General features: G+C 40.2%; 2 protein-coding genes across 4 annotated transcripts; both read right to left on the reverse strand.

Moving 5' to 3' along the window:
• Positions 1 to 19,429, reverse strand: kcnn4 (potassium intermediate/small conductance calcium-activated channel, subfamily N, member 4). Its single transcript, XM_069138587.1, has 10 exons — positions 19,370 to 19,429; positions 19,019 to 19,099; positions 17,725 to 18,234; positions 12,227 to 12,322; positions 9,700 to 10,136; positions 7,164 to 7,299; positions 4,608 to 4,718; positions 2,172 to 2,293; positions 906 to 975; positions 1 to 171 (listed from the first exon to the last, which is right to left on the reverse strand). The coding sequence occupies exons 1-10, from the start codon at positions 19,427 to 19,429 to the stop codon at positions 1 to 3; spliced, it is 1,794 nt and encodes a 597-aa protein (XP_068994688.1).
• LOC138194380 (protein BTG3) lies at positions 19,249 to 26,481 on the reverse strand. 3 transcript variants are annotated; one of them, XM_069143070.1, is made up of 5 exons: positions 26,354 to 26,481; positions 22,831 to 23,008; positions 22,589 to 22,726; positions 22,027 to 22,369; positions 19,249 to 20,475 (listed from the first exon to the last, which is right to left on the reverse strand). In XM_069143070.1, the coding sequence occupies exons 2-5, from the start codon at positions 23,001 to 23,003 to the stop codon at positions 20,263 to 20,265; spliced, it is 867 nt and encodes a 288-aa protein (XP_068999171.1). In that variant the 5' UTR covers positions 23,004 to 23,008; positions 26,354 to 26,481; the 3' UTR covers positions 19,249 to 20,262. The 3 variants fall into 3 exon arrangements, with proteins under 3 accessions (XP_068999171.1, XP_068999172.1, XP_068999170.1); XM_069143071.1 differs by having other exon boundaries at positions 22,048 to 22,369; positions 26,323 to 26,481; XM_069143069.1 differs by having other exon boundaries at positions 26,323 to 26,481.
• Between the last annotated feature and the right edge of the window lie 455 nt (positions 26,482 to 26,936).

Here is a 26,936-nt window from a genome sequence, read left to right on the forward strand (position 1 = left end):
TTACCTGATCTCTGGGTTGCGATGACGCAGGACCTGAGACAGCAGCTCAGAGGTTTGCTGGAAGCAGTGACTCAGCTCATCCAGCTTCTGCTCCATGGAGAGGATACGCTGCTCCAGCTCCCGGTAGGAATTGTTCCAGTTGGCACTGAGGTCACACATAATCATCTGCATCTGTTGAGATTCAAACATATAGGCAAAGATTTTTGTATTCAGTGGTGATAAACACACTGGGGTCAAACTACAACCTCAAGCCTGTGGAGTCTGGAGACACATTTTAAATGTATGTTTCAGATTTGTGGTAAACTTTCTGACTGATTGACACGCTATGGTAATGTGGATGTGGTGCACTTCCAAGACAACTCAGTGGGGCAGACTCGAAACCACCCCATTGTTGCCAGCGTAGGAAACATGTCACGATGCTTGGCAGCCCCCTTGCAGCAACCAGGATTCAGAAAAGACGCCAATAACAGCAGCTCTTTTTTTTTTTAGTGCGATGTGCTCGCTATGTGGCTCAGCTTCAGTCAATATGAGAGAGCAGCACGCGTCGTTTACTGCGCGCCTATTAGACTGTAACTGATTGTAAAGTGACTGTGGCAGGGTTTTCTTTTGACCCAGGGGCTGCACTCGCAGTCTGGAAAAATCAGATTTATTTTCCATATAAATCAATCAATTACAATTAGTACCTATCTTTTTATGTCTCTTTATCTTGGGTTTATTCCACATGGAAATAATACCCGGGCCTGGAAATGACTGATTAATTTGTCAGGAATTCAAACCTCATCATTCAAATTTTGAAGATTCAATGTGTTTGAACAAACGAGCGATAAACAGCCGAGTGTGAAATAATTTCTGGAGTCTTTACAGTGAAACATGTACAAAATATTGCAGTGATAGCTGTCGTTTACCTTTGGGAGATCCACCATCTGACTCACGTGATCTCTCAATATTCTTTGTTTGAGGCGTAAATGCCTAAATCTGTGCAGAAAAAAAACAAGTCAGATCTCAGATTGGTGAAAGAATTTCAATCAAACCTGCATATTAATAACATCACTCTAAATGTTACATCAGGACATGGGCAGGAAAACAAGATCAATGTTATTTGATTTATTTATTTTGGATTAAAAATATAATCTAAAAAGATTAAAACAATAATAAAAAGACAATATGGTGTTACTATGGGTTTAAATGCTCCAATAATAGTTAGAATGCCCATCTGCAGATGCTGCATCCTATTTTTGGACAAAAAGTGCTGGAACAATACAGAACCCCTGATTTTGGGAGGAATATGCTGACAATCAAGTATTCCACTACTCAACAGGGAGGAGTCCTGCTGAGTTGGTTAAACAGCTATAAAACATTGCTAGAAGGTTTTTGACATACAGAGGTGGAAAAGGTCTAAATTTAGTACCCTAGATGGATGAAACCAGAAGAGAACTACGGAAACCACTACTGCAATCAAGCACCCAGTCTGTGAAGACATTAGAGTGATGGAGCGATGGTCTCATTACAGGACACTGCTCTTAATCCCAAGGTGTGGAAGTTCCTCCATCTCATACTTTCCACAGTGTTTATTTATAGTGGTTCAGCCTAGTTTAAAGCAGGAAGTACCACCCGCCACACAGGCTAACATACCCTCACACGTGTACCGTACTCCTGTTGTGGACTGTACAGTATAATCACTCTTCTCGATATCCTGTTTTATGCAATCCACTTGTTCTTAGGAAAAGAGGTTGGGCTCGATAACAAGAGAACTCAGACAGAGATGAAAAAGGTCCAAAAGAATAATAACAAAGTTCGTGCCTCATTATAATGGCTTTTTCTTTTTCTCCTTTATCTTGATGAGTTAATCAGAGGACACACAATATTTTGTGAAATACTGTGAAATAATATACAAAATGACAAAAACGTTGCCTCAGATTCTGTAAAATAAAAGGGTGGACCCATGTACACACATGCCCTGCCAACATAAGAAGGGCGAACAAATCTAATTGGTAATCTAAATTAACCATTAAAATCGGTGACTCTGTGGTTAAGCATGTTGACACTAACTTAATGACCCAGAAAATACACATGTAAGGCACACAAACCACCACCCACTTACATCCTTCATTCAGACTCAAACACACAGATACGCTGCCTGAGGCCATCATTTCTGCGATACAGTAACTCACACTCTGATGGCTTCCAGAAGGTATCTCTGGTGTCTTCGGTGTTCACCACGGTTTCCCTTTGCCAGGTTTGCACGGTGCAGAAGCCAGCATTCTCGGAGCACATTAGCAGCAGCGTGGCGGATCTGGTCAAAGAGGCAGACACATTAAAATGGTCCGATCAAACATCCAGGAGCAGAAACGTGGTGATAAGAACATCAAGATAAAGTTGATCAAACTTGAAAGCTTGACTGAAAAAAATAACACAGAGCTACTTGTATCTTTTAAACATTTTACTGCAGGAAGTAAAAGCATGAGTCACGTAAACCAGCTGATTAAATCCAGATCATCTTTCTTTTTCCAACCGTTTGCTTTATGCTGATTTTAGATAATAAACAACTATTAGGTCTTACTTTCACAAAGAGCCTTAATAATTTATAAAACAGGCCATACAGTTACACTCAGGTCTTGTCATTGCATCATTTCTCTACTAACAGCTTTTTGCACTTTTCTCTTTGATTCTATTCGTGTCTGTTTGTCTTCCTGCCCAAATCACTGTAACTGCCCTGTGATGATGTCACGCTGGCCCTGTTGTGAGGGTTATTAATAGCGGTTGTCAGAGTTTGCATCCAGATGTCTTCCCTTGTTCCCATCAGTGTAAATCTGGACTGCACCAGATAGCTCCGAAGGATGCGCGCATGCACACACACGCACAAACACACACACACACACACACACACACACACACACACACACACACACACACACACACACACACATACACACACACACACACACACACACACACACACACACACACACACCGAAACAACCACAAGCAAGGCATAAAGATGCACCTAGTGACAGGATGCAGCTACCAGGAGAAAGGAAATGGTTGTATCCTCCAAAGCAGTGCAGCTACTGCAGTCAGACTTTGCTTTACAGTTTGGTGAGGAGCTGTAGCACCACATGCAGAACACAGAAACTGACAGTGTAGGAACTCCATCAGTCATTACACATTTAGGTGTATTTGTATGACAGTGGCACGGACAACATTTCCTCTTAAGCACCTTTTTCCCATCAACAAGCAAACACTTGAAACCTGCCACTTTCACGCACACACACACACAAACACACACACACGCACACGCACACGCGCGCGCGCAAATACACACGTAAGCTCAGTTTCCTGCCTGCCGCTGCACCGTCCTAAACTGACACAGGTTTCTTTCCTGACAGAGATAAGATTATTTCCTCTGTTTGACGCCTTGAAAAGGCCATAAAGAGGTTGGCAAAGCTCGTCTCCCTCCTCTTTTCCCACACCATCCTGTCCTTTGGTGTCTCTTGTTTTAGAACACGATTTTCTTTTTTTTTTAAAGAATCAAAAACCAAAACATGCATGAAACGTGGAAAATAGTGACGCATCCATCCTGACATCTCTATCCGCTTTATCATGTTTCTTGTTTGTGTTGTTACACTGCAGTAACCTCTGAACAAAAGGAGGGGACTGACTGTGGATAAAAGTTTATGTAGGAAAGTTTATGCAATTATTAAATATTATTTTCCAAATGCTGCAAAAATAAGAGCCACTATTTTCAATTTACGTAGCTCACATTAGAGGAACTCAAGATCCATGTATTAAGCCTCATTTATTACAGATTGCAATTCAGATCTCTTTTTTTTATGTTGGTACAGCAGAGGCTGTGATGTTATTTACTTTGGCAAAGCAAATTTAAGATGATTTTCCACATTAAGATTCGATTATCTGACCTATATTGAGCTGTTAATTTGTTAATAATTAATAGTAGTTAGTTTTAACTAACACTAAAGGCCATTTTCTTTAAATCATCAACAGAAAAATAACATACTTTGGCACTTTCAATAAAAATAACATTCTTTACATAACTACCAAGCATTTTCCAAAGCATACCAAAGCATTTTATTTTGTTATATTACTGCTGTCTGGCAATGCAGCACAGACTTTTTAAATCATTCTGCACTTAGCGCTGCATTACCGCGCAATGGTCCAGTGACTCTGACAACAACAGACACAGACATGGTGCTCATTTTGATGGATTATCTAACCTAAACAAGTTTAAAATCTTTGCAAGCTAATTTTTACAGAAGAATGAAATGAACAGAAATCAACAGCTGGCTGGACGACAGGAGGAAAGGCGCATTACAAAATATCTCAAATATTACCACTCAGTTAGTCTTAGAGTCAGCAGCAATGTTAAGGATGAATGATTTGTGATTGAATGGGCCAAAATAAGAAAAAACACTGGGATCATCTTTGAAGTAGAAGAGTACAGCAAACTCATCCAAACATCATATTTGAAGAAAATTGTCAAATGCAAAGAAAAGGTGAGCAGGCGTGTTTTCCTCATCTTCCAGTGTCTCGTAAAGTAAAGTCAAACATCTTGATACATGTTTGCTGAAAAAAATGTTGCATGCTCTTACCCTTTTAGAAATCTGGATGTCCAGCATGAAGAAGTGCACATGTTTCTCTCCTTTGTTCAACGCCAGTTTCTCTGTAGCGATCGCCACCAGCATGGCGGTGCAGGCTACACCCTGAAACCCAACACACAAACACACGGTGGTGAGCACGGTTTCTTACATGTACCACCACAGATGTAGGCTACAACCTGCCTGATTTCTCCACAGGGATTATGTAAAATGAATCCAGAATACTGAAACACAACGCACAGTCAAATTTTGTAAGCCTGATTTTATCTAAATCCACAACAGTGAGGGTTAACGTCTTTTGCTCCTTTATTATCCCTCAAAGGAAAGAACATATTAAGAAAACTCAATGTTGATCCTCTTACCTTAAATGGTTCTGACTAATAAATCGAAGTTATGTTTACACAAAAAGTTCAATGGGTATATGGCCTCTCTGGCACTATAACAGTGTGGGTTTCCTCTGAGAATAGCTTTGTGCTATTGCTGGACAGGGAACTACAGAATGATGATGACAATTCATATGGGTTTAGGCCAAAACTCATCCACACAAAAAGATGCATCACAGGACACAGACTGACACTACTCTTCGCCCATGTCCACCACAGACAGTGATAAAAGTTAATAATTTTTTTTACCTGTTTTCCTGTTTTCAGCTTGCATTAAAAAGAGAGAGAGAAAGGAGGAGAGAAAAAGACGAAGCAGGAGCATGAGAAAACTTCAGCCAGAGTTTTGAAAGATATATTTATCCCTCACTCCAACAGCCACAAAATATCTATCATTACATCGTCTGCGAAATCTGGGAGGTACAAACTCTTTCCTTGGATCCATCCACACATAGTGGTGGGATGCAAAGCATGTTGTCAACCCCTGCGCACAGCTGTAAACCGCGTTATGGCTGGAGTGGAGCCGAAGTGCTGATCATGGAGGCTTTCAGCCACATTACAGGTGTGAGCATCACCCCAGTCACTCGCTTTCAGAGCTGCCCTGATGGGAGTAGGAAATTTATTTATTTTCCAAACCATGGGCACAGGTTGGCACACCCTCCTGTTGTAGTGGTGCCAAAGGCAATAAACTACCTAAAAATGGATATGGTGGAAAGTTTTCCCTTATAAGGGGGGAACTTATAAAAACAAGGGAGATGGAGAGAAAGTGATGGAAAGATTGGGAAGACTGTTTTCCACTCTGTCACAAAGGTGTCTAAACCGGACTTCTGCCTACATCCAGAACCACTCTTATCTGCTTATACTGGAATTTAAGGCGGCAACTATTCAAACACGTCGCTCTGTCAGTGACTTATTGTTTATCTTACTTTACAAAAAAACCTTTGTATTTCATCCCAGATATCATTTCCACGTTCCTTTAACTCTTAAAATAACTGTATCTCTGACCTTCCCTTCCACCTTTTTTCAGGAGTAACCTCATCATGTTTGCATTTGAACTGACTGTGACGCTTTCTTTTCTCAAACACTTCAATTTACCTGTTTTATTCTATGATGGCAGAAAAAAAAAATAGGCAAATTTAACTAAGTCACAGAGTGCAGTAAAACAATCGCATCCCTCAGCAGAAACATCACACCTCACACAGATCTTTGTGCAGACTGCACAGCGTCCATTGCATGCTGACATTTTCCCTCCCTCAGTCTTTTCATGTGAGCGCCTGGTATCACCAACGTCCACAGTCCCTTAATTTACAGCTGTGATCTAAATCACACACGAGCAAATGAAAGCATTCAGGGAAGGGATCGAGAGGAGTTTTATGTATCCAAGATAACTAGTGGAACGGTACAGAATAGGCTGGGTTAAACTGAACCACACTGAAATGGGAAAAATGAAATAGGAAAATGGGGTTTTGCAGAGTTGCAGCAGTGGAACAGAAGGGAATGAAACAAACCAGTGAGGATGCTATGAAACAGTTTGGAAGAGAATAGAGCTAAATAATAAGGAAAATAACAGAAAACAATCAAATACAAAGAATCAGACCAAAATATATTGAGGAGGGATTCAATGAAAATGTATTTAGCCAAGCTGAACAGAACGGACAAAATACAAGACATGAAAGAACAGAGAAGAAATGGAATGAAAGTGAAGGAAAAGGAAAATGTGATCTGTACAGAGAGAATGCAGCACAACAGAATGAAAAGAACAGCAACAGGACATGTTGTTTTAGTGCGTTATCAGGCTGCTTGTGCACACAGAAAAGTCTGAGGTGGTTTCTTGAGAGAAGTGAAACAAAGATAAGACATCTCCATTCCCTGTGCTTATCAAACCAAACATTAAACCAAGCATATTTTGTGTTCAAACCACAACTGCTGCCGTAGCTAAATACAGTAAGTGGCCAAAACAGCAACTCCATAAAATAACGGATATACCGAATTTCCTCACTGTGGGATTAATAAAGTCAAATCGAATCTAATACCTCAACAAGTATTGTGTGTTTTGTACATTTCAGTATGCATACAATTACATGTTTCTTCTAAAAACCTTCTATTTCATAATGAATCCTCAGTGTCTTACGCAATAAAAATTTTTCAACAAGTAACTTAACTTGGTTACCATGACTCCAGTGAAGAGACACACCGCCTTGCCACAGCTGGTGATGGGTGCCACATCCCCGTAGCCCACTGTGAGGAAGGTGATGGCTATGAGCCACAGAGCCATATCTATGCGGCCTGTTTCTTTCTGGGTCTGCCTGTGGGGGGAAGGGGGGGGAGGGGGGGAGTGAGACTGTGTCACAGTGAAACACCTTAAATGTATTATTATGGATCCCACTGTAGTTATGATGACCCTTTCATCCACTTTCTTAACATAAACATACCCATAATGGACTTTTATGTAACCATCATAAATGACAAATGTCATTATCTTTAATCAGGTTCCAGCAATATTTCTATTTTAGGGGTCAACAATTTCCTGATAATTTCTGCAAACATTTTCTTGAAATAAAGTAATTCCGTGTGTACAGTATTCCAGAGAGTGTTATCAGACAACTCTTTTAGTTGTGTTGAGTTGATGAACAACCGTTGATTTCCACTAGTATCACCGTCAACCTAATTTATATGGAGACTGTGTTCTCCATATATAGGTGTAGGGGACACAAAAAATATTCCATCTTGGTACTGTATATGTGATTTTTTTATATTGCAATATCAACACTGTGTAAGTCTGACAGATGGCAATGGATAGTGCAACAAATGAAAGACCTGCCACATTGATGTCCTTGATCTCATTGATTCAAAATAACAATGATGAAAAAATACAATTTTGTAGTGAAGTAGTCCTACATAAGCTACAATGTTGAGACTGTATTCCACTGTATAAGAGAAATGACCAAATCACTGATGGAAGATGAATTCTTATAATATCCTTGTCTGTAGCTTAGTCAAATAGTTATATCCAGAAACATTTTAATGGATACTGTTACATATCAGCTTCTTTTAAAAAAAAAAAACATTTTAGGAAGCTCTGGGGTCCTGTACATGACAATGATGACCTGATGCCTAACTTTATTGAATTGCCTAACTCTATGGAATGCATCGCTTTATGTCTTTATGTCTTTAGCACAATGATTCATGTGAGTTTGTTAAAGGTGTGGTCTGCAAATGAAACTGTGTGGATGATCTACAGGTTCTTGGGCAGTCAGGAAGCGGGTACCAGTGTAAACTTGTAAAATATTACAAAAGTTCAATGTACACTTGGCAGAAACCTTTCAAATAGGTCATATGGTGTGTGAGTGTCCATCTGTCCCCGGGTAATGAACTAATAGAGAAAATGATTGGTGTAACAGCTCAGTGTTAAAAGGTTTGGTGGTTTTATCAGCTATCACTCAGAAGCTCTTTTATTACTTTTGACAAAACAAAACACACAAGATGGAGACAGGAAACTGAAGGCAAAACAACTCCCATTGAGGTTCAAATGAACAAATGACCTCACACTGTTCAAACAGCCAAACAGACTGTAGAGGATCAGGCTGATTTTGAGTTGGCTCGCACTGAAGAGAATTTTGTTAGAAAAACAAAATAGAGGAGGATTATAAAATCAGTTGTTGTAAACCCATTTTGAAAAGTCAAATTGACCATCAAGATTTGAAGAGGAATGTTAAACTACAATGCATTTTTTTTTCAGTTGTATATAGTGTAACGAGTGGATGTTTGGAGGGACAAAGTAGACAGACAGAGCTGTAGTGTGTGTTTGTTTTAAAGTATTATGAAATGTAATACTTCGAGAGAAATAAAAAGGTAATTTGCTCAATTGGTTTTGACTTAGAGGAATTGAAAAAAAAAAATCCTGTGACTTTGGACAGTCACATAGAGCCTTTGCTCAACCCATGATAACTGATTGTAGTTAAAGGTCACTTTCATAATGGACATAGAAAGTGTGAATATGTAAAGACTTATTATGTAAAGCCTTAGTGATTAGGAAAATAACCAGCATCCTTTCAGGGTTAATTTTTCTACATAGGTAATTGTTGAGCTGGGCCAGCTCTCTCAAGCAAAGATGAAACTCTGGTATGTCAAAGAAACATTGGTTTCCTAGAGTGGTGAGATTTTAATTCACATTATTTTATTGCTCTACAGTTTTAAATTTTGTACATATAGTTATTCAAATGGAGCACATCAGATGAGAACATCAATACAACTCTTATCTGTATCCCAACTATAAATCTACAGTCAGCCGTTGGATAGTTTCTCTCTCTGGCTGTACAGTAGTCTCAACTTTATCATAAAGCTATGAGAGGGGTTCCCCGAAGAATAGTGCCTATGTTTTTTGGTCAATCGGCTTTCTTGTCTGTTCACAAAATACTGGGCTTATATATAATCGTTATTTTTCTTTAAGCAGCACACGATATCATTAGTATTAAGTTTGTTTGCTGATTTAAATGTTTATGATTGATGTATAATATGCACAGTCTGTTTCTTAGCTTGGTGTGTTTTCTATTGGTTTGTTTGCTCTTCTTTGATAGTATTAGTTACCATGTTTGGTATCCACTGAGAACGTACATCATACCAGCTAGTTGTTTGACTTGTAACTTGTGCCAGCTCATAACCCTAACCATTGGTATTGTTTACACACATAGCGTTATTCTCCCTACCTTTCACACAGAGTGAGCATCCAGGACGCAATGAGCCAGAAGAAGAGGATGAAAACTAGCAGCGTACGAGCCGGGTGTTTGTTCATCAGTACCTTGAGAACAAAGCGAAAGCTGAAGTTGATATTGTTGAGGGAGCCGATGCTCCTGTAGGAGGCGCTCAGCAGCACTTTGCTGTGCAGCAGGATGGCTCTGTGCACCAAATACAAACGTAGGAACATCAGAACTGATAGCAGCAGCTCCGTGTCCAGCAGGGCCTTGCTGTGGTGACTGAAGACACAGAGTGGAGCTGAGGAAGAGGAGTTGACATGGAGGCCCACCTCCCAGTATGATCCAACAGGATGGATGACGCAGACCAACAACTCCAGGGCGATCACAAGAACCCTGTGGCTGGTCATGGCAATGCGCCAGTCCACCTGGTTGTGGTCGATGATGAACAGCTAAAAGATGGAGGAGGACGAAAGAAGAAAATAAATTATAAAAGTGCTTGTTTGAAATGGAAATTACTGAAAATACAGTCACATCTTGATGTCATAGTTGGTAAAAGCTAAATATAATGCTTAGGGATCAGATGGGTACTCTGTGATTTCTCCTCTGAAACTTGAAACTTACATACAAAACCCACTGCCTCCAATTTCATCTCTTATTTTCCTATAATATGAACTAATGGCATCAGCAGAGTGCTACCCTTTTGTTGTTGCTGTGTTTTGAATGATAAGACTGCTTCATTTTCATTTCATTTGTAAACAGAGTTGATCATTCTGTCTGGACAATAGTGCAGTCATGATGAAAAAAACAATAAAAAACAACAACAATATCTTTCAATTTATTTCTTACAAAAATCCGATCTAGTGTTTATGCTGGGTCGCACACATAAAATCCCACTGTATGGCATGCTGGAGTAAGCATATGTTAATGTCTGTTTAACATTACAGGCAAAAAAAAAAAAGACTGAAATACAATGACATACTTTATGGTACAGCATATTTGAAAAGAGCAGTGATAAGAAAATACATTTTAATCCTCTAAAGATATGAACTACAGACACTGAACAGAAACCTGGAAGATGAACCTTAATTGTTTATGTTAACGAAGTAAGAATGTTACCATCTCCTCAATTTACAGCTGTATTGCGCTGCACTATATTTAAGAAAATCAAAGAAAATGAAGCAGTGACATTCTCAGAACTTTCTCTTCTCCCATTTTATCAATTAAAACTTTTTCCTTACTCCACTGATTGAGACACACTGATGTTCTTGAAGGATTTAGTCTGTCACCACTTACACCAAAGTATTGGTCGCTTCGCTGCGCACTGCATCGCTGCACACTGTCTCTGTTTCAGTCTTCACCCTAGACCTGCCCTTCCTTATCTCCTGTTCACACTTGGAGTGGCCTCTTGTATCAGACAAACTAAAAAGGCTGTTGGGAAGGAATACAAAACCAGCAGCCTAAAAGAAACTGTGAAATGTACGGTGTTTTACTGTACAGATACACAGCGCTTTCTGCACTTGTTATTTGCACTGCACGTTATTGAACACGCATGCTGTGAGTGTGTGAGAACAAATGAAAGAATGTTTGCTCTGTTTAATTTCAACCAAATCCCTTCATGTATATTGAATTCACACACAACGGCAGCTAGCCATGTGGACTGGAAAAACATCACAGCTGCATTATTGTGGACGTCTGTGTGGGCGAAGGTTTTTTGTCCAGGGTTCTATACGCATACAACAAACATAACACAAATTAAAACTGCAAGCAGTGATATCGGGCCCTCGCACCCTGTGCGCCGCCCTCCCGAAGCCGTCTCCCCGACGTGCAGCGCGCGAGGGACTGCATATCCCCGCTTAAAGTTGCTATTTTTGTCTCGTTTCCTGTCTCCAGCAGGGGGCGCTACAACTATGACGGAATATTACTATCAGGTGTCTTCAGGGCAGGACTGCTATCAAAGATGTAATGTTTGAGGAAGATCGGAATATGTGCATAAAAGTTAGTCAGTTACAGGTTCACGGTGAGACGCTCAAAATGGCCACCACAACACGGTCACACCAATCGACGAAAACAAATTCACGATGCCGAGACACTTTTCGAAGTTTGGCCGCGCCCACTCGCGACTCCACTAGAATACGAAATGTTTCGCCGGGAGACAAATGTGTATCAACTTTCATGAGTTTTTGAATATGATGAAGCCTCCAAAAAGGCAAATCACTTTTTGAAATAATAATAATAATAACAAGGAATGAGAAAAAGAAAAATAATTCCTTGAAAAACAATAGGGCTTTCGCACCATCGGTGCTCGGGCCCTAATAATCAGTGTTGAGGCTACCATCAGTGGACCGAGAACTCCTTCTAAAATGATTGCCCTCAGGTATCTCTAACAGAGGACAACTCTAACCAAGCTAACTGGGAACAAACGTTTCTGGTATGAAAGGTGATGCACAAAATATCGAGCACTGAAGATCAACAGGCTCTCACTCAGACACACAACATGTCACAATACATGCGTCCATCAAAGGGGACAAAGCAAACTCACCCTGATGTCCTTATAATGGTAAGCTATGATGAGGATCAGGAGACATCCAGTGGACAGGCTGATGGAACAGTTGATGATTAAGGCGATGTTTGAGCCCTGGGAAGAAAATAGAACCGGCATAATTAGTTAAAGCATAAAAGGAAGGTTTTCAAAATTGTATTTCTTTCCTTTAATGTTCTTCACTGCGAGGATTTAATGAAACAGCTTCTGAATGCACAGTGGCATAATATACAAATCAAGTATAAGTGCTTGTTATATTGTGCAAGGACAGGTGAGATTTCCTTTAAAGGGAACCACAAAAATGTAAGTTGTAAATAGACAGAGACTTGCTAACATATGTTGACTGTTGGCCAATCCTTGTCTTGGTCTACTTTTTAGACATGAGTATTTTCACCCTGCATTTGGTGACATTTCATTGACTAAACAGTCATTAGTTACACTCAAAGAGCGAAACTTTTACCTCTGTTACATTCAAGCCCTTCCTCAACAAGCTCACACAATGCTCATTAAACTTTTCAGATAAATCTCTCTGTAATCCTCTATGGACAGAGCATGCGAACCAGTCATCTCTGTTGGCCGAGCAGGATAACGTCCAGTTTAGTCAGATGCTATCTTGAATGTGGATTTTAAAAAAAGAGTCATTTCACTGGGATTGTGACTCTCTAAACAATTTATTCACCGTTTTACAACAGTAGTGACAGAGCAGGCTATGGTACAGCAAATGACATAAGAGTGGGTCGACAGTGTTTTTGTAATTATTCACACTAACAGAGGGGGAGGACAAAACTTCCTGACTGCGGGTTTTATCAATTAATACATTAAATAATGATTGCAACATCCTTACAGAGGATCAAATACTGCTTATTTTGGATTCATTATATGTATGAAAAATGTAATTCTGTGTCTTTAAACATGGTTTTCACAGTGATAGCCGAGGTGCTCTCAAAACGATATTATCCATTTTTGTTAACGATAAAGCTTTTGTCAGAGATTGCCTTTCCATAACAGATTGCTGAGAACAATTTCATACAGCATAACTGTAGGCTAGTCGGTCATTCTTGCCTTTCCAAAACAAGCTTCATTAGAAATTTACAGTAATTGGGCCTAATGAAAAAGGAATTACTGATTCGATAATAAACTCCAAAAAAGTACATAAAAGGCCATTCAATTACATAAATGAGCGTGCTTGTAATAAAATACTTTCCATTGCAGAGAACTGAGAGATGGAGACACAGATGCACACACCATGATGCTTTGCTACATTGTAGAAACTCAGATGATTTCACGAACTGAATCAAGCACTAATCATAACCCTCTGCCATACCCCTTCAACCTCAACAGGTTAAAGAGCACCTTTATCCATGATTCATGCATCTCAGAGCAAGTGATGCAACGTCAATGGAAGTTTTTTAACGCGAAGGGCAGTTTAATGTGGTTTACAGTTAAAAAGATAATTGCAAACTTTCAAACTTGAGGAAACTTGAGTGTGTAGGTGGTATGGTGTGACGTCCGTTGGCAAGGTACATTGTTTTCCACAGTTTCTCGCGTAGCATCCACATCATGTCTGTGTTTCATCTAGGACTAATTAGAAGACCCCACAAAAGCTCAACATTTCACCACACACCATAACAGAGACCTCAACAAGACGTTTCTCGCTGAGTTTCTAAAATTGTTTCTGTAAATCTTCCCTGTTGGAAACAGACATTTCAAGCCTGGCAAACCAAATTGGCTGTTTCTCATAGACTTGGATGGACAATGAGCCACCATCACTAGGCCACCCAGGTCATAGGAAATTAATTGCAAAATATAACACTAAATCCAGTGCTAAAAATGGTGATCCGGTTTGTATGTTCTGTGATAAATAAATACTTCCCAAAGCACTAATAAATGCATCTGACTTCAGTTATCTAATTTAGTTTGTTATCCAGTGTGGTAGTACTAGCTGCTAGATTTTTCTGTGATACACATAAGAATAGGTTTACAAATAATACCTATCATCCCTTATCTATACATCTATACCCGCTTTATCCTGGAGAGACTGAGAGACTTTTTTTTTTTCCTGCGCAATGACCTCTTTAGACTCACGCTGTATTGGATCAGCGGAATGGAAGCTCTGCTGTGATTGGTTAATACGTTGTAGGTAATTGACTGTTAACCAATCACAACAACGTAGAGTTTAGCGTGCGCTTCCCTCCGACTAAACTAATCAAGCAGTGGCAAGCGTGTACACCAGTTATCACTGACTCCTTTGGTCTGTCGGTGGCTGGCCTTAAGAAGCGTTGCATTAAACGGACAATAGTGTTGACCTGGCTCCACAAAGAAAACACGAACCAAGTCAGTTCATGACACGGCAGAACTTAGAAATCCTGTCCAGCCAGTACGAAATGCAGAAAGCTCCACAGTTAGCTCCACAGCGAGCAGCCGAGAGCCTGTTGATGTAACGTTCACATCTCGACAAGTCAGTTTAACACCAGAATATTATGTAAGTATGTGAACACTAAAATGTATAGTGCTGCTGACTTTGTGTGCCACCTGCTCTTTCTCACCACAGTTTATGTAAGAAAACCGGCTGCAGGACTTCCTGCATGTTTCAAGTTAAAAAGCCATTATTTCAAATTGCAAGCTCCCCACTGTTTAATACATGGTCCAGCCTTATATTAGCCTTTGAATTAGTCTCATTACTCTAATAATTGAAATGGTTATGACATTCATTAAATACATTTATGTTATGTGAAATATCTCTTAGAATCTTTCATCCACAGCAGGAATTCAGAAGGTAATACTTCATGATTTGCTCCTCTTTTTGTGAAAAAGAGGAGTGCTGGCACTTTTTTTTTGTGTGCTTCAAGCACTGAACAGAAGGAAGTGGTGTGCAAAGTTAGAAATGTACAATGTAAAACAATAATGTACAACGTAAAACCAACAAGCTTCCTGCGGCAAAGTTTATGATCAGATTTTTCATTTCATTTTTCTTTTCAAAAGGGTGAAGCCAAGAAGACAGTAGGATGAGAAAGGACAACAGACACAATCTGACTAATACCGTCAAACAAGAAGAACAGTCAAACAAGCATGCAGTGAGGTATGACGGTTGGTCAGATACCTTTCAACCAAGTTTTAAATTATATATAAGGCGACGGCTGGCAAGAGTTACTTCATATTTAATGTAAGGATGTTCCAAAAATGTATTGACTGTCTGACTAAAAGATGTCTCCCCTTTGGGACAACAATATCTCAATTTATGTTTTATCTGACCAATTTATCTCCAAAATTTCTTGGAAATATAAATGTGCTAAGTAGTTGAGGCGTTGACCTGTTAAAAAGTGTTGGTCGATATTGTGCCATTTACTAATTTTTTTTTTTTTAAAGCAAAAGAGACTTTATCGAGGAAGCATATTACAATGATGGGGACCTGCTTGTTCATTGTGATCCAGTAGTTTGTGTGTCTTTGGTAAGAGACTAAGTGATTAAACTGTATGTCATATATAACAGAATAGTAGCATGAAAATAAATCTTTTCTGCTTAATATGTTGGATATTTCTGAATAGATTTGAAATTGCTGAGGCTGAATTTGTTTTTTGCCACATCATGCTTCACTTATCTTTTTGGACTAGCCTTGCAACCACACATGGTTGAGTCAGTAGAGCTCATCACAATTATCTACTTTACCTACTTTAAAAAATAGGACATCATGCTCAGCCTTTCAGTCTCAGCAGACATACAAGAAAAGTTGTCAAAGAGTTGCAGAAAAATGACGTACGGTTGGATCCAGGTTAAAGTGCACACTTCTGGCACTTGTGCAGCCAAAGTCAAGACATAGAGACTTTTAGACTGGCCATGCAAACACTATAATTACACACTAAATGATGTGGGAAGATAGCCTAAAGTACTGTTAACAATCTCGCTTTAGGGGAAGAGGTGAAATGTGGAAAAACATTCCAAAAATAGGCCTATTTTCGTGCATTACCATGAAAAGGTATGCTTAAATATAACTTTGTAGACTGATGTTAACGTCATGGCAGCTCCAAAATATGCTGTAGCATACTTTAAAATGTCTTTAAAAGTAAAAAAAAATAATAATAATAATGATGCTGTATTTTGCTAAGGCGACCCTTATGTGACCAAAAGTCATGTCAGCCTAAATGTCATAGCTCACATTCATAGCTTGGAAATCGTATGAAATCTAAAGATGAATACTGGCAATAGTTATGTAAGCGATGGTTAAATCAGCGGTGCAGCCTCTGTAAAATAATATGCTTCAACTGCGACAGAGAACACTTTTCCAGTGCATCAGCATTTCCATGGTACCAAAGCTGATGTCTGGTTTTAGGAACGGTTGGACAACACCTGTTCTTGGTTCATATTTGTAAACTGGAATAGCAAAGTCATAGTTGTGCCAGTACCGTTCATTTCACAACCGAATCTCTCCTGGTCCAACTCTCTGCCTGTATCAGGCATAGTTGTGAAAGCCAGGCACTATTTCCACAGGTTTGTCAAAGGAGTGTAGCTGATGTGTGTTAGAAACGTGGGGCTCTCTGACACTGTAATCAATCACTGAATTCACAGCATGGAGGTGGTCTGATGTTTTTGCGGCATGCATGAGAACTTTTTTCCACATGTGGAACTGGCGTGTGCAAGGTAGGGGGAGTTAATCATTTGTTGATTGTGTGGCCTGGCATTGTTATCCACTGAGATCTGCATGTTAATGTCATGAGGCTTTGCTACCAAATAGTGTGTGTCTGGAAACGTACTAACTAATCAGTAGGTCAGGGGGGTTCAAAGCCCAGCTGCAGATTCTGCTGTTGAGCCGCATGGGGTTTTTGTTGTCAGCTAATCAAGGAATTTGTTATGACAACAAATATCGGCAGTTGTGTAAGAGTGTTTTCTCTGTGCCATTTATGAAAAATGTATTGACTGAAATATGCCATAAATAAAAGACCGCAAATCAGCCGCCCCAGTGACACACTTTTTGTGAGCACCTGTGACTGCACTCGGGGATGAGGAAGAGCTGAGATGCTGCTTCATAGCAGCAGAGTGTTAAACAGGTTTTAGTTCCACTGCATGATGGTGAAAGAAAGGCTATTATTTTGTTGATTGTTTGATCGTTTTACGATGAGGTCGTGGGACAACACTAAAATGTCTTGACCAGCTGACAACGCAGAAGTAAGTTTAATGTTGTTGTCAAAGATTTGGCTGCGATTTCCAGACCAGAGCTTCCCATAAATACACCCTTTGCAACATGTGCAAAAGAGGAAAAAAAAGCTATGTGGCATCAGCTCAAATTTGATGTGATGCTGACATACTGTAGACAGAAGGCCATATCATGGAAAAGAAGTAGACATAGATAGCATGTTGTATGGATAGCCTACAGCTTTAAGGTCAAGTGTCACATTTCATTTATTTACAGTCTGTCTCTTTTGGCTATAGACAATTCTGACATAGTACAATCTGACTGCTTAAACTTGTCGCTGCCCAAGACATGATTAATTTCTTCAACCTACCGGTTTATAAACAAAGGGACATATTTCGGCGTGGATTATCATGAGCACTATCCCGAGCATAGCGGTGCCCAAAGCCAGCGCGCAAAAACGCTTTCTATCCTCCACTAAAAACTTTCTGTCTCGCAGTCTGTAGAGGTCGTCTCCCTCCATGTGAGTAGTCCGCTTCCCGGGAAGTGACAGCGGCACGGATACTTCTGCTGAATCCCCGCAGTTGCGACTGATCAACCCATCGCAATTTACACAATCCACTTTGGAGTCGCGGTTTGTCATCTCCATCTCCAGAGCGCATACGAGCCGTCCGCCTGTCCCTCTCTGCCTGTCGTGGCTCTCCGCTGCTCCGTCCTTTGCCTGTTCGGTCTCCCCTTTGCTTTCCTCCCCAGTTCGGGAAGGTATAGTCCAATGGGAGAATTGTGTGCCAGTCCCTTCTCTCGTTTGTGGCTCATCGAAGTAGCGGGTTTGCCCAAACACTTGGCTTACACTCTCACTTCCCAACCAACCGGAGCGGCGTGGCTATGTGCACTGATGCCATCTGTACACTGCGTTGGGTTATGCGTTCTTATTTGCATGGCTTATTATTTTAACAGTGTACGTCAGTCTGCCACAAATGGAGTCTGTGCTGGGTGTGTTTACTCGTCATATGCGTGATGCGCTCCCAAGGAATTACAACGCCTCTTTGGCTCATCAGACAAGAAGCAGTTTGGTGGAGACATGTTAGAAGAAAAATCTTTGTTGTGTTTTTATTATCGGGGAACAAGCCACGTGGCTAACTGCTTTCTTTTCCTTTTCTGAACAAAAATTAAATAATCTATAAAAATTAAACTCAAGGTTTAAATTTTATTTACGCACTGCTATAGCGGTGCGCACTGGCTCCCCAGCAACTATAGAGTCATATCGCGCAGTTGAGTGCATTCACCCCCCCAACTTGTTGCTGCACATTCAAAACACCAGTCAAGGTTTGCCAAGATTACCAATGGGTCATGGCTGTCATCACCTCAGTATTTTTATCTAAGTTGTTTAATGCCTGTAGTCTTTAGAAAACATCCCTGCAAATTTGCTTATTTAATCATTTAATATTGCATCCTCCATTTGTGTTGACTGCTTTATCATTTTCTCTTGCCATCTCACCCTGTACTCAATTTATTTTGACAGTCTGAGGTGCCAAGATGCACTTTCATTTGCTGCAAATGAATTCAAAAGTTCAAAAGTCCTTCATAGGCCATAACAAACACTGAGACAAACTCTTCCCCTTCGACCTCCTCTATTGGGTCTGTTGAAGCAGGAACAGCGTCATGACCTTGGTCTTGATGACGCAGCCAGCACACAGGAGTACTTCCGCTGCAGCATCCTGCTGGCGGTAACGATGCTCCTCACAGGTCTGTGACAGGATGAGTCCAAGTAGTGTGTTCAAACTGTCGTGTTTTCTAAGGCCTGGTCAAAAATATTTTGTATGTGAGAAAACACAGACAATACATCACTCAAAAGTACTGATTATACAAATAAGCCAAAGAACAACTTATAGTTTCAGGTAAAGTCAATTTAATCCTTTATAATAAGGTCAAGTGCAAACAAAAGGTGAAAGCAGAACCATGAACACGGATAAGCTTCAAAGTGACATGAACAGTAAAATAGTCATCCAAATAATTACATGATTGGGTGAGTAAGGCATGCATTTGTACTCGGACTTATAGCTGTAGCAGATTCTCATAGCAACAAATGTTCTTTACAATATACACTTTAAAAAGCTTTGAGCAAGCGGATTCCCCTGAAAAATAGCTATACAATTCATTGACAGCAAAGAAGGTTTAAGCTTTAAAAAAAAAAAAAAAATTGATATAGTGTGCAGTTGGATTTGCAACATACAGAAAGCATAGTTAATACAAAAAACAAAAAAGAGGTGTGACTTGAGTGCCATCCACTGGTGGTCAAATAAATTACAATAAACTAGTAAGATTAGAAAGTGTTCATCAGTCTATGGTTGATGTGCTATAATATTTACAAACAGTTTTGTAAAAAATATTCTTCTTAATGTACAGATATTGTCACTCCAGCTACAATACATTAAAACCCTGAATCACATTTTACAATGATCAACTGTGACGTCTACACAGTGCATCATATTTGGTGAGAGAACTGGCAAAGATTATCACAAGTGACAAACATGGGAAGACAATTATTTGGCATTTAACATATTGCTGAGAGTTCCTGAGTTAGTTTAAGCACCCAGTGACTTGCATCATTCTTAATAAGCACAGTACATAAGAAAATTTGCAGTGCAGACATGACAGATTGAATATACAGTTTTCACTCAAGTTCAGTGGCATCTCTGTGCTGAGTACAAGCGATCAACTGGGAGTTACCAGAAGTGATAAAGAAACAGGAATTATTACAGACTGTGTGAGGAATAACTTTGAAATTACAGTTACAAATGTTCTTTTTTGGCCCAAGTTTAGCTGAACACAAGAGACCTGACACCAAATGGCTCAGTTGAAGGAGCTAATAATGCCCTATCCGCCCTTCACCCTACAGGTCCTGGACGGTCTAACACTTCACGGCTGCCCACGGCTGCAGGGTGGCCTGAGGCACGATGAACTGCGGGGGGGACTGCGGCAAGAAGTAGTAACCAAAAACCTGCTGGGGCGGAGGTGGCGGTACTGGAGGTGCGCACACTGTGGTGAGGAACACTGGAGCACCCTTCTTGTACTGAGGCCAAACTGGTGCAGTGTGGTAGAAGTACTGGAGGCTGGCCGGGAGCTGAACAGAGAGAAAGATTGGAGAGTAAAAGAGATTGTCAGGGATTGTGGAGACTTTACAAAGCTACAAAATGCAGTGTGCACATTTTTGTCTACATGGGTGGAATCAATGGGACTTTTCCTTTCTAGAACATGCAATACTGAAACATAATCACATGGGATGACTTATCAGCAGCTGATATCCATAAAAATAGTTAGTGGGTACAACACAAAATAGACACATTTTGTACTTTTGGAGGGTGTAAGAATGTGTGGACTGGGTTGTAAATTCACCATAGGTGCGTATCACTTTGTCCAAAATCTACTTAACCTCATATGGTTGTTTTTTCGTAAAGAAATAAGGCTGGCTATATTCTATATTTTACACATTCACAATCACAACAAATCCTATTGAAAAATAAAACAACGATGCCAAATTCCCACTAATACATTGGCGGCCCTCATTTTCCATTTGCTAACAGATCAGATACTCTGCGCACGGAAATCGGCACTCGTTCGAGATGTATGTCCAGTTCAAAGACGTAACTCGAGAGATTTGCCGATGCATCGCAAACGTTGGGAAGATACAAACGGGATAAATGTGTGGACCTGCTGGGGGGTCCAAATTCTGTACACTGTGCACAATTAGGCAAGTGAGTAATTTGACCGCATCATCATTTTTATGCATATTTTCCAACACCAAGCTTGAATGCCTATTGGATTTAAGCATATCAGGTGAAGTGTATTTGTAATGCTAGTTGGACCTTTTCGGGTTGAAAAAGGACTCAAAATCAACTCCCAAACCTACTGCCAGTTTTTAGAAGACACTTTCTTCAAGCAGTGGTTCAGGAAAAAGTCTGCATCTTTCAAGAAGGCCATGATTTTTATGCAGGACAACGCTCCCTCGCATGCATCGAAGTACTCCACTGCGTGGCTAGCCAGTAAAGGCCTTAAAGATGAAAGAATAATGACATGGCCCCCTTCCTCACCTGACCTAAACCCTATTGAGAACTTGTGGGCCCTTCTTAAACGGGAGATTTACGGTGAAGGAAAACAGTCCACCTCTCTGAACAGTGTCTGGGAGGCTATGGTTGCTGCTGCACAAAAAGTTGATCATCAACAGATCAAGAAACTGACAGAATCCATGAATGGAAGGCTTATTACTGTTATTGAAACGAAGGGTGGCTATATTGGTCACTGATTTTTTTTTTTTTTTTTTTTTAAATGTCAGAAATGTTTATTTGTAAATTGAGTTGTTTGTTTATTATTCTCACTTTAACAGATGAAAATGAGTTGGGAAAAGTGACATGGGAAAATTTTCATTTTTCATTGAGTTGCATAATAATTCTGCACACTAATAGTTGCCCAATACTTGTGCACACATATTATTCTCCTAAGAAAGCCAAAACCTCACTTTTACTTTCTTAAATATTCAGGTTTGAGGTTTTTTTAACATTTTGGATTGACCGAGAGCAGATATTTGTCATGATTTAGCTATACAGACAATACTAATAAGTAAGCTTCTGTGATGTAACAACAGATGGTTGTAAAAAAAAAAAAGAGAAAAATGTACCATATTTATGCCGTATTTGACCTTATTTGGTACTTCTCCATGGTGCTTCCGAATCCTGGGCACCATCGCTATTGTGTAGGTGTCTCCTTCTGCTTTCTTCTTGACAACCTCCTCTCCTTTCTCCTGCTGTCCCTCCATCTCGCCGTCTTTTGCCTCCTCCTCTGTGTCGCTTGACGCAGTGGAGCCACAATCCGAAGAGGTAGCAGAGTGGTAATCTGACGTGTCCAGATTTAACGAGTGGACCGAGGCGCCATCTTTGGCACCCTTCACACCCTCCTCGTCTTCTTCTTCCTCTTTTTCACTGAAACTGGCTACTGTGAAGGGCCTGCCATTTTCTCCAGACCTGTGAAGAGGCAGTGGATTATTTTAAGCCACACGTTTAATTTAACTGTCACCCACATTCCTACTTTTTGACTGCCCACATATTTGAACCCGTGTTTCACTAAATGCATCACTATGACAGCTCACTCGTAATTCTCGGCTAGACTGAGAAAGGCCTCCTTGTTTTGAAACGCGTCTGTCTGTGTCATTCTTTGCCTCAGCAGGCCAGCCAGTGACTCACCTTGCACACACCTCCAGTGGGTCAATCCAAAGTGTGATCTCAGGCAACAGTCCCAGCTTGCTGGGTGTGAGCTCACTCTCCTCACAAGCCTTCAGAACCACTTTATCACAAGGCACTCCATTATTTATCCGAATGCATCTGTGAGGGTTTAAACATGATAAGTTCTGTGTTTTCTGCAGCACAGAGAATTTAAGGCTCATCACTGGCTTAGATCAGTGTGCATATTTTATGCTGATGATTACCTATATGCTTGGCCTTTGCTGGGACAGTCAGGGTACCAGTGGTCGTTGTATTTTTCACGTAAAAGTTCCTCCAGCTTCTCAGCAAACAATTCCGCTTTGGCTTCATCGAGCTTGCCGCGTGCCACCGCCAGGCGTTTGAGGAAGTTGACTCCGGCCTTTACCTCTCTTTTCATGGTGTCTGTGGAAAAAGAAAAACATATTGCTGTGACTTCCCTACAATGAGCTGTGAGGGAGAAGGAACTACAGCTGCAGCAATAAAAGGTCTTCCCTGTGCAGGTTCCCCTGAGCCAGGAGAGCTCAGCATTAAGCATGTGTGAAGTGCGTGTCGGGGGTTTTACAGATGTTGACATGGCTGTGTTGCCAAAAGGCTACAGCTTATTGACACATAGGCAAACGAGATGCAAACAAGTGCTGCCATGGTGACATTTAAGTATTTTGACATGCAAATCCTATGAGCTCGGTGTGCTGTTTGTCTTCTGATAGCATATCTGTTTATGTTGAGTGCCAGTGTCAACCTGACCAGAGAGAAGTGTGTTCAGCAGAGGCCAAGGAAATTCAGACCTTGCAACAGAGCGAGCTAATGCCGAGTGTGCTTACATCCTGCTGATGTCCCTGAAAAGAAAGTCCAGCCTTAAACTTTTGAGGTGCACAGTCCTTTGTTATTGTGGCTAAAGACACACCACTATTGCTTCAGTGTGTGTAATGTGTTGTGAGAGAAAATTATTATTTGCTCCGGTGATGCAGCCACAGCCTTCCCCTAACAGTAGTGATGAACCTGCGACACAACAAGTTAGAGTAACAAATGTTTTGGCATTGCATGAACTGTAAGAGCATCGATGTGTGAGCAGCCTCATGTTTAGGTGTTCAAATAGCCGCTTTGATATTCCTGTCAATTATCTGTCCGCGAGGTAAACGGGGTCAAACATATTCTTCAGGTTGTTGTTGTTGTTGTGTCCTTAGTTCAGTCTGTTTTTCATTTCACTCATCAACTAAACATCTTCCCCACCAAAAGGTTACACATCTTGCAACATGCTGACCTGTAGGACGCTTCCTTGACTGACACACATGCACACGAGCACAAGTTTTTCCAGAAGGGTTTCTAGTTTCAGATTTCTACTTGCGACTGTGAAGAATGTTAAAGAGGGCTTGCTCTCTTGAATTCCTCTTAATCCTGTGTTTAAGAGGCTACGGGTTGAGCATCGTTCAGAACAAATGAGGTGTTTTAACTGACAGTGTTTTTAGTAGATGCCTTAAAGCATTTTGGGATTAAGTGACTTTAAAAGTTAGCACTGAATGAATATGACCCTGATCCCTTTTATACCTCCTGAGCGTTATTATTCGATGTTTGTCTTTTAAACAGAAAAAAAAGGAATGAGTAATGGATAATACGTTAACATGATCCCTCGGCCAATTTAAATCAATTATCTGAATGGAGAATAAAACAATATTCAGGGATAAGTAACAATCTTCATCTGTTTTAGATAATACAAGAGGACACTACTTTTTTGTTTTAAAGGCTACAATACGAGTGTCTTGCAATAAACTGCACATCATTGTGATAACATTTGAATTGCTTAAACTACGTATCTGCAAATTGAATGACTTTGAATTTCTCAGACAAGCTGATTATCATTGACTAATTTGACCAGTTATTATTGTTTTATTATTGTTAACTGATGAAACAATCAGGTAATAAACAACCAAAAGCTGCAATCACTTTTCTTTTCATTTATTTGTAAATTGTTTTAGGCATTGCTTGCAAAAAACATTTTTTTAAACTTGTCCTGGATTATTTGAAAGATAAACTGTAACAAAGCTGAACATCAGGCTGGTATTCTTTGGAAATAAAAGGTTGATGTTTTGGTGACATTTTCCCATATGACAGTGATGCATTTCAATTTTCTTTCAATTGTCCTGAACTACTTTTTGTCCTTGTGGTCAGGTGTTCATAGACAACAAGCAAGACCCCCCCCCCCCCCCCCCGTATCTGCTGTTTCAGTGTATAGTATTCTGCTGAAGACAGCTGGGTTGAGTCGTGTTTTCAAATGGCTTGCATCATACAAATGAAAGATATATGGATCTATAAACCAAAAGAGGGTTAAATCACTGGCGATGTCTGTTTATTCAGATTACTTCACCTGAAAGTGTAACTTCCTTGGTCCTAAAATGAAGTACAGGAACAACTTCTGAATCTGCACACCATGTTTCTCGCATGTTTGTTTGCTGAACAGTGACATGCTGCCATTATCACAGGCTCTGCTGGTGTTGTTTTGATTTTATATGCGAACAAAACAACTTGACCTGTTTGCAGAGTCAGACTTGCCCCCAATGCAGTTTCAGTGTTTAACTCCAACATACCATTGACACTCTGTTCAGATGTTGGTCTGCTACGGAGCAGTGGCTGGATCCTTTCTTTTGTCTGCCTCTTATCAGGTTCTTGGTGTGCTCCTGTGTTGGCCAACAATTACTTTGAGCGTCTTAAACTAGACCAAACAGCTTGAACAGGAGAAAAACTGCTAAAAAAAAATAAATAGTCAATAAGCTGATGGACAAATCTATTTTGATAATCAATGAATTGTTATGAGTCATTTTTTAATAGAAAATATTCTGAAACTATTTGATTTCAGCTGCTTAAATGTGAATGTATATATGCGAGTCCTTTAGTCCTCCATGATAATAAAGTAAATATAGTTTGGTTTTGTAAAAGTTTGTCGAAACAAAACAATGTAAGCTGCACATTGGGCTTTGGAAAACACTGGTCGACATAGTTCACCATTTTCTGACATTTTAAAGACCACTGAGCCAATCAATTAATCGAGATGATAATCACAGAGTAATCAATAATGAAAAGCATTATATGACTTGTAAAAAGTGATTAACAGACAGTTTACAGGTAGCTAAATATTTACAAACCAACTCTACCACACTCGTTTTTTTTATGCTTGCGTGAAACAATCGAGGACACAACGTGATCCAAGAAAAAGTGCAGGTGCTTTGTGTGTGGATATCCATCACAACTACAAAAAGTAGAGAAAAAAACCACGAGACAACTAATTCATTCTTTACTCTGTCTGTCGCCTGTCTCTTTCTGCTGTGAGAAAGGAAACTTTATGCTACAGGCTGGAAATAACGCACTCGGGGGGTTTTTTTCAGTGCGGAAACTCCCCAAAGTGGAAGAAAGTCAGCAGAAACCAGCCTTCGGCTTCAATTCGGCAGATACGCTATATTATTGAGGTGAACAAGGACAGGTCACGTACTTTTATTGACACAGTTTGAGATAGTTAGAAGTGAAATCAAGTTGTGTTGGGTCAAACACCAAAGTCATAAACAAAAAGAAAAACTCAACAATTTGCCATAAACCGATTGAAGTGTAAATCCCAGTAACCAACTCAACAATGTAACTAACAGGACAGCTTTGATTTAACCAATGAGCGCACATTAACTGATCTTTTTCTTTAGGCAAGGTTGCTTTAAAGACAAAGTGGTACTCACGTTTTAAAAAATGTCCTTTAAATGAAATTACCCAGCAGTCGGTGTGTGTGTGTGTCCTCGGATCTTCGCCTCTTATCGTGTCTGTTACCTGTCAGCTCGTCTGCCCCAATGTGTTGAGGTTATTGTGGTCAGCACATGTTGCTTCCTTGTTCTCGGCTCTGCTCGTCCGTGCTGCTGCAACGCGGACGTAAACGTTACCGTCAGCGTGACTCACTTCCTTTACTCAGAGCTGTGACTCAAGCGCTGACTGGCTGTCTGAGGCAGAGCGACACCCCCGCCCTGCCCTAATATGGGCAGATAACGGTTAAACAGCCCGAAGGGGTGGGGGGGGGGTGGCATTACAGTAACCGCGTTTGTTCTCTCCTATAGTGACATTTGAAGTAATACGCACGTATATTAAGATTAAGATTAAGATTAAGATTAATTTACCGCTAATCTATTTTTTGTTAAAGGGTTGACTGTGTGCGGCAGATTGCAGTGACATTATGGTGCCCATTATTCTATACTTATCAAGGGCGAAACTTGTGTCAGGATAATCAAAATAAAATGTAAATACTATGCTGTCCCGTGGGATTATATTTCCAAAACATCGGGCCACATTCACCAACCGTTCT

The sequence above is a fragment of the Embiotoca jacksoni genome, unplaced genomic scaffold (genome assembly GCF_022577435.1).
Source record: "Embiotoca jacksoni isolate LCO1_2020_lvr unplaced genomic scaffold, fEmbJac1.0.p SCAF_11, whole genome shotgun sequence".
NCBI classification, from domain to species: Eukaryota; Metazoa; Chordata; class Actinopteri; family Embiotocidae; genus Embiotoca; species Embiotoca jacksoni.

Coding starts and splice junctions, on each gene's coding strand:
- kcnn4 (XM_069138587.1), bottom strand. CDS start 19,429: ATGAGAATCTGCTACAGCTATAAGTCCGAGTACAAATGCATGCCTTAC. Junction 19,100..19,369: donor TGCCTTACTCACCCAATCAT/GTAATTATTTGG, acceptor ATCCTGTCACAG/ACCTGTGAGGAGCATCGTTA. Junction 2,294..4,607: donor ACATCCAGATTTCTAAAAGG/GTAAGAGCATGC, acceptor CTCTTTGACCAG/ATCCGCCACGCTGCTGCTAA.
- LOC138194380 (XM_069143070.1), bottom strand. CDS start 23,003: ATGAAAAGAGAGGTAAAGGCCGGAGTCAACTTCCTCAAACGCCTGGCG. Junction 22,370..22,588: donor CCACTGGAGGTGTGTGCAAG/GTGAGTCACTGG, acceptor GCCTCTTCACAG/GTCTGGAGAAAATGGCAGGC. Junction 20,476..22,026: donor TCAAATACGGCATAAATATG/GTACATTTTTCT, acceptor CTCTCTGTTCAG/CTCCCGGCCAGCCTCCAGTA.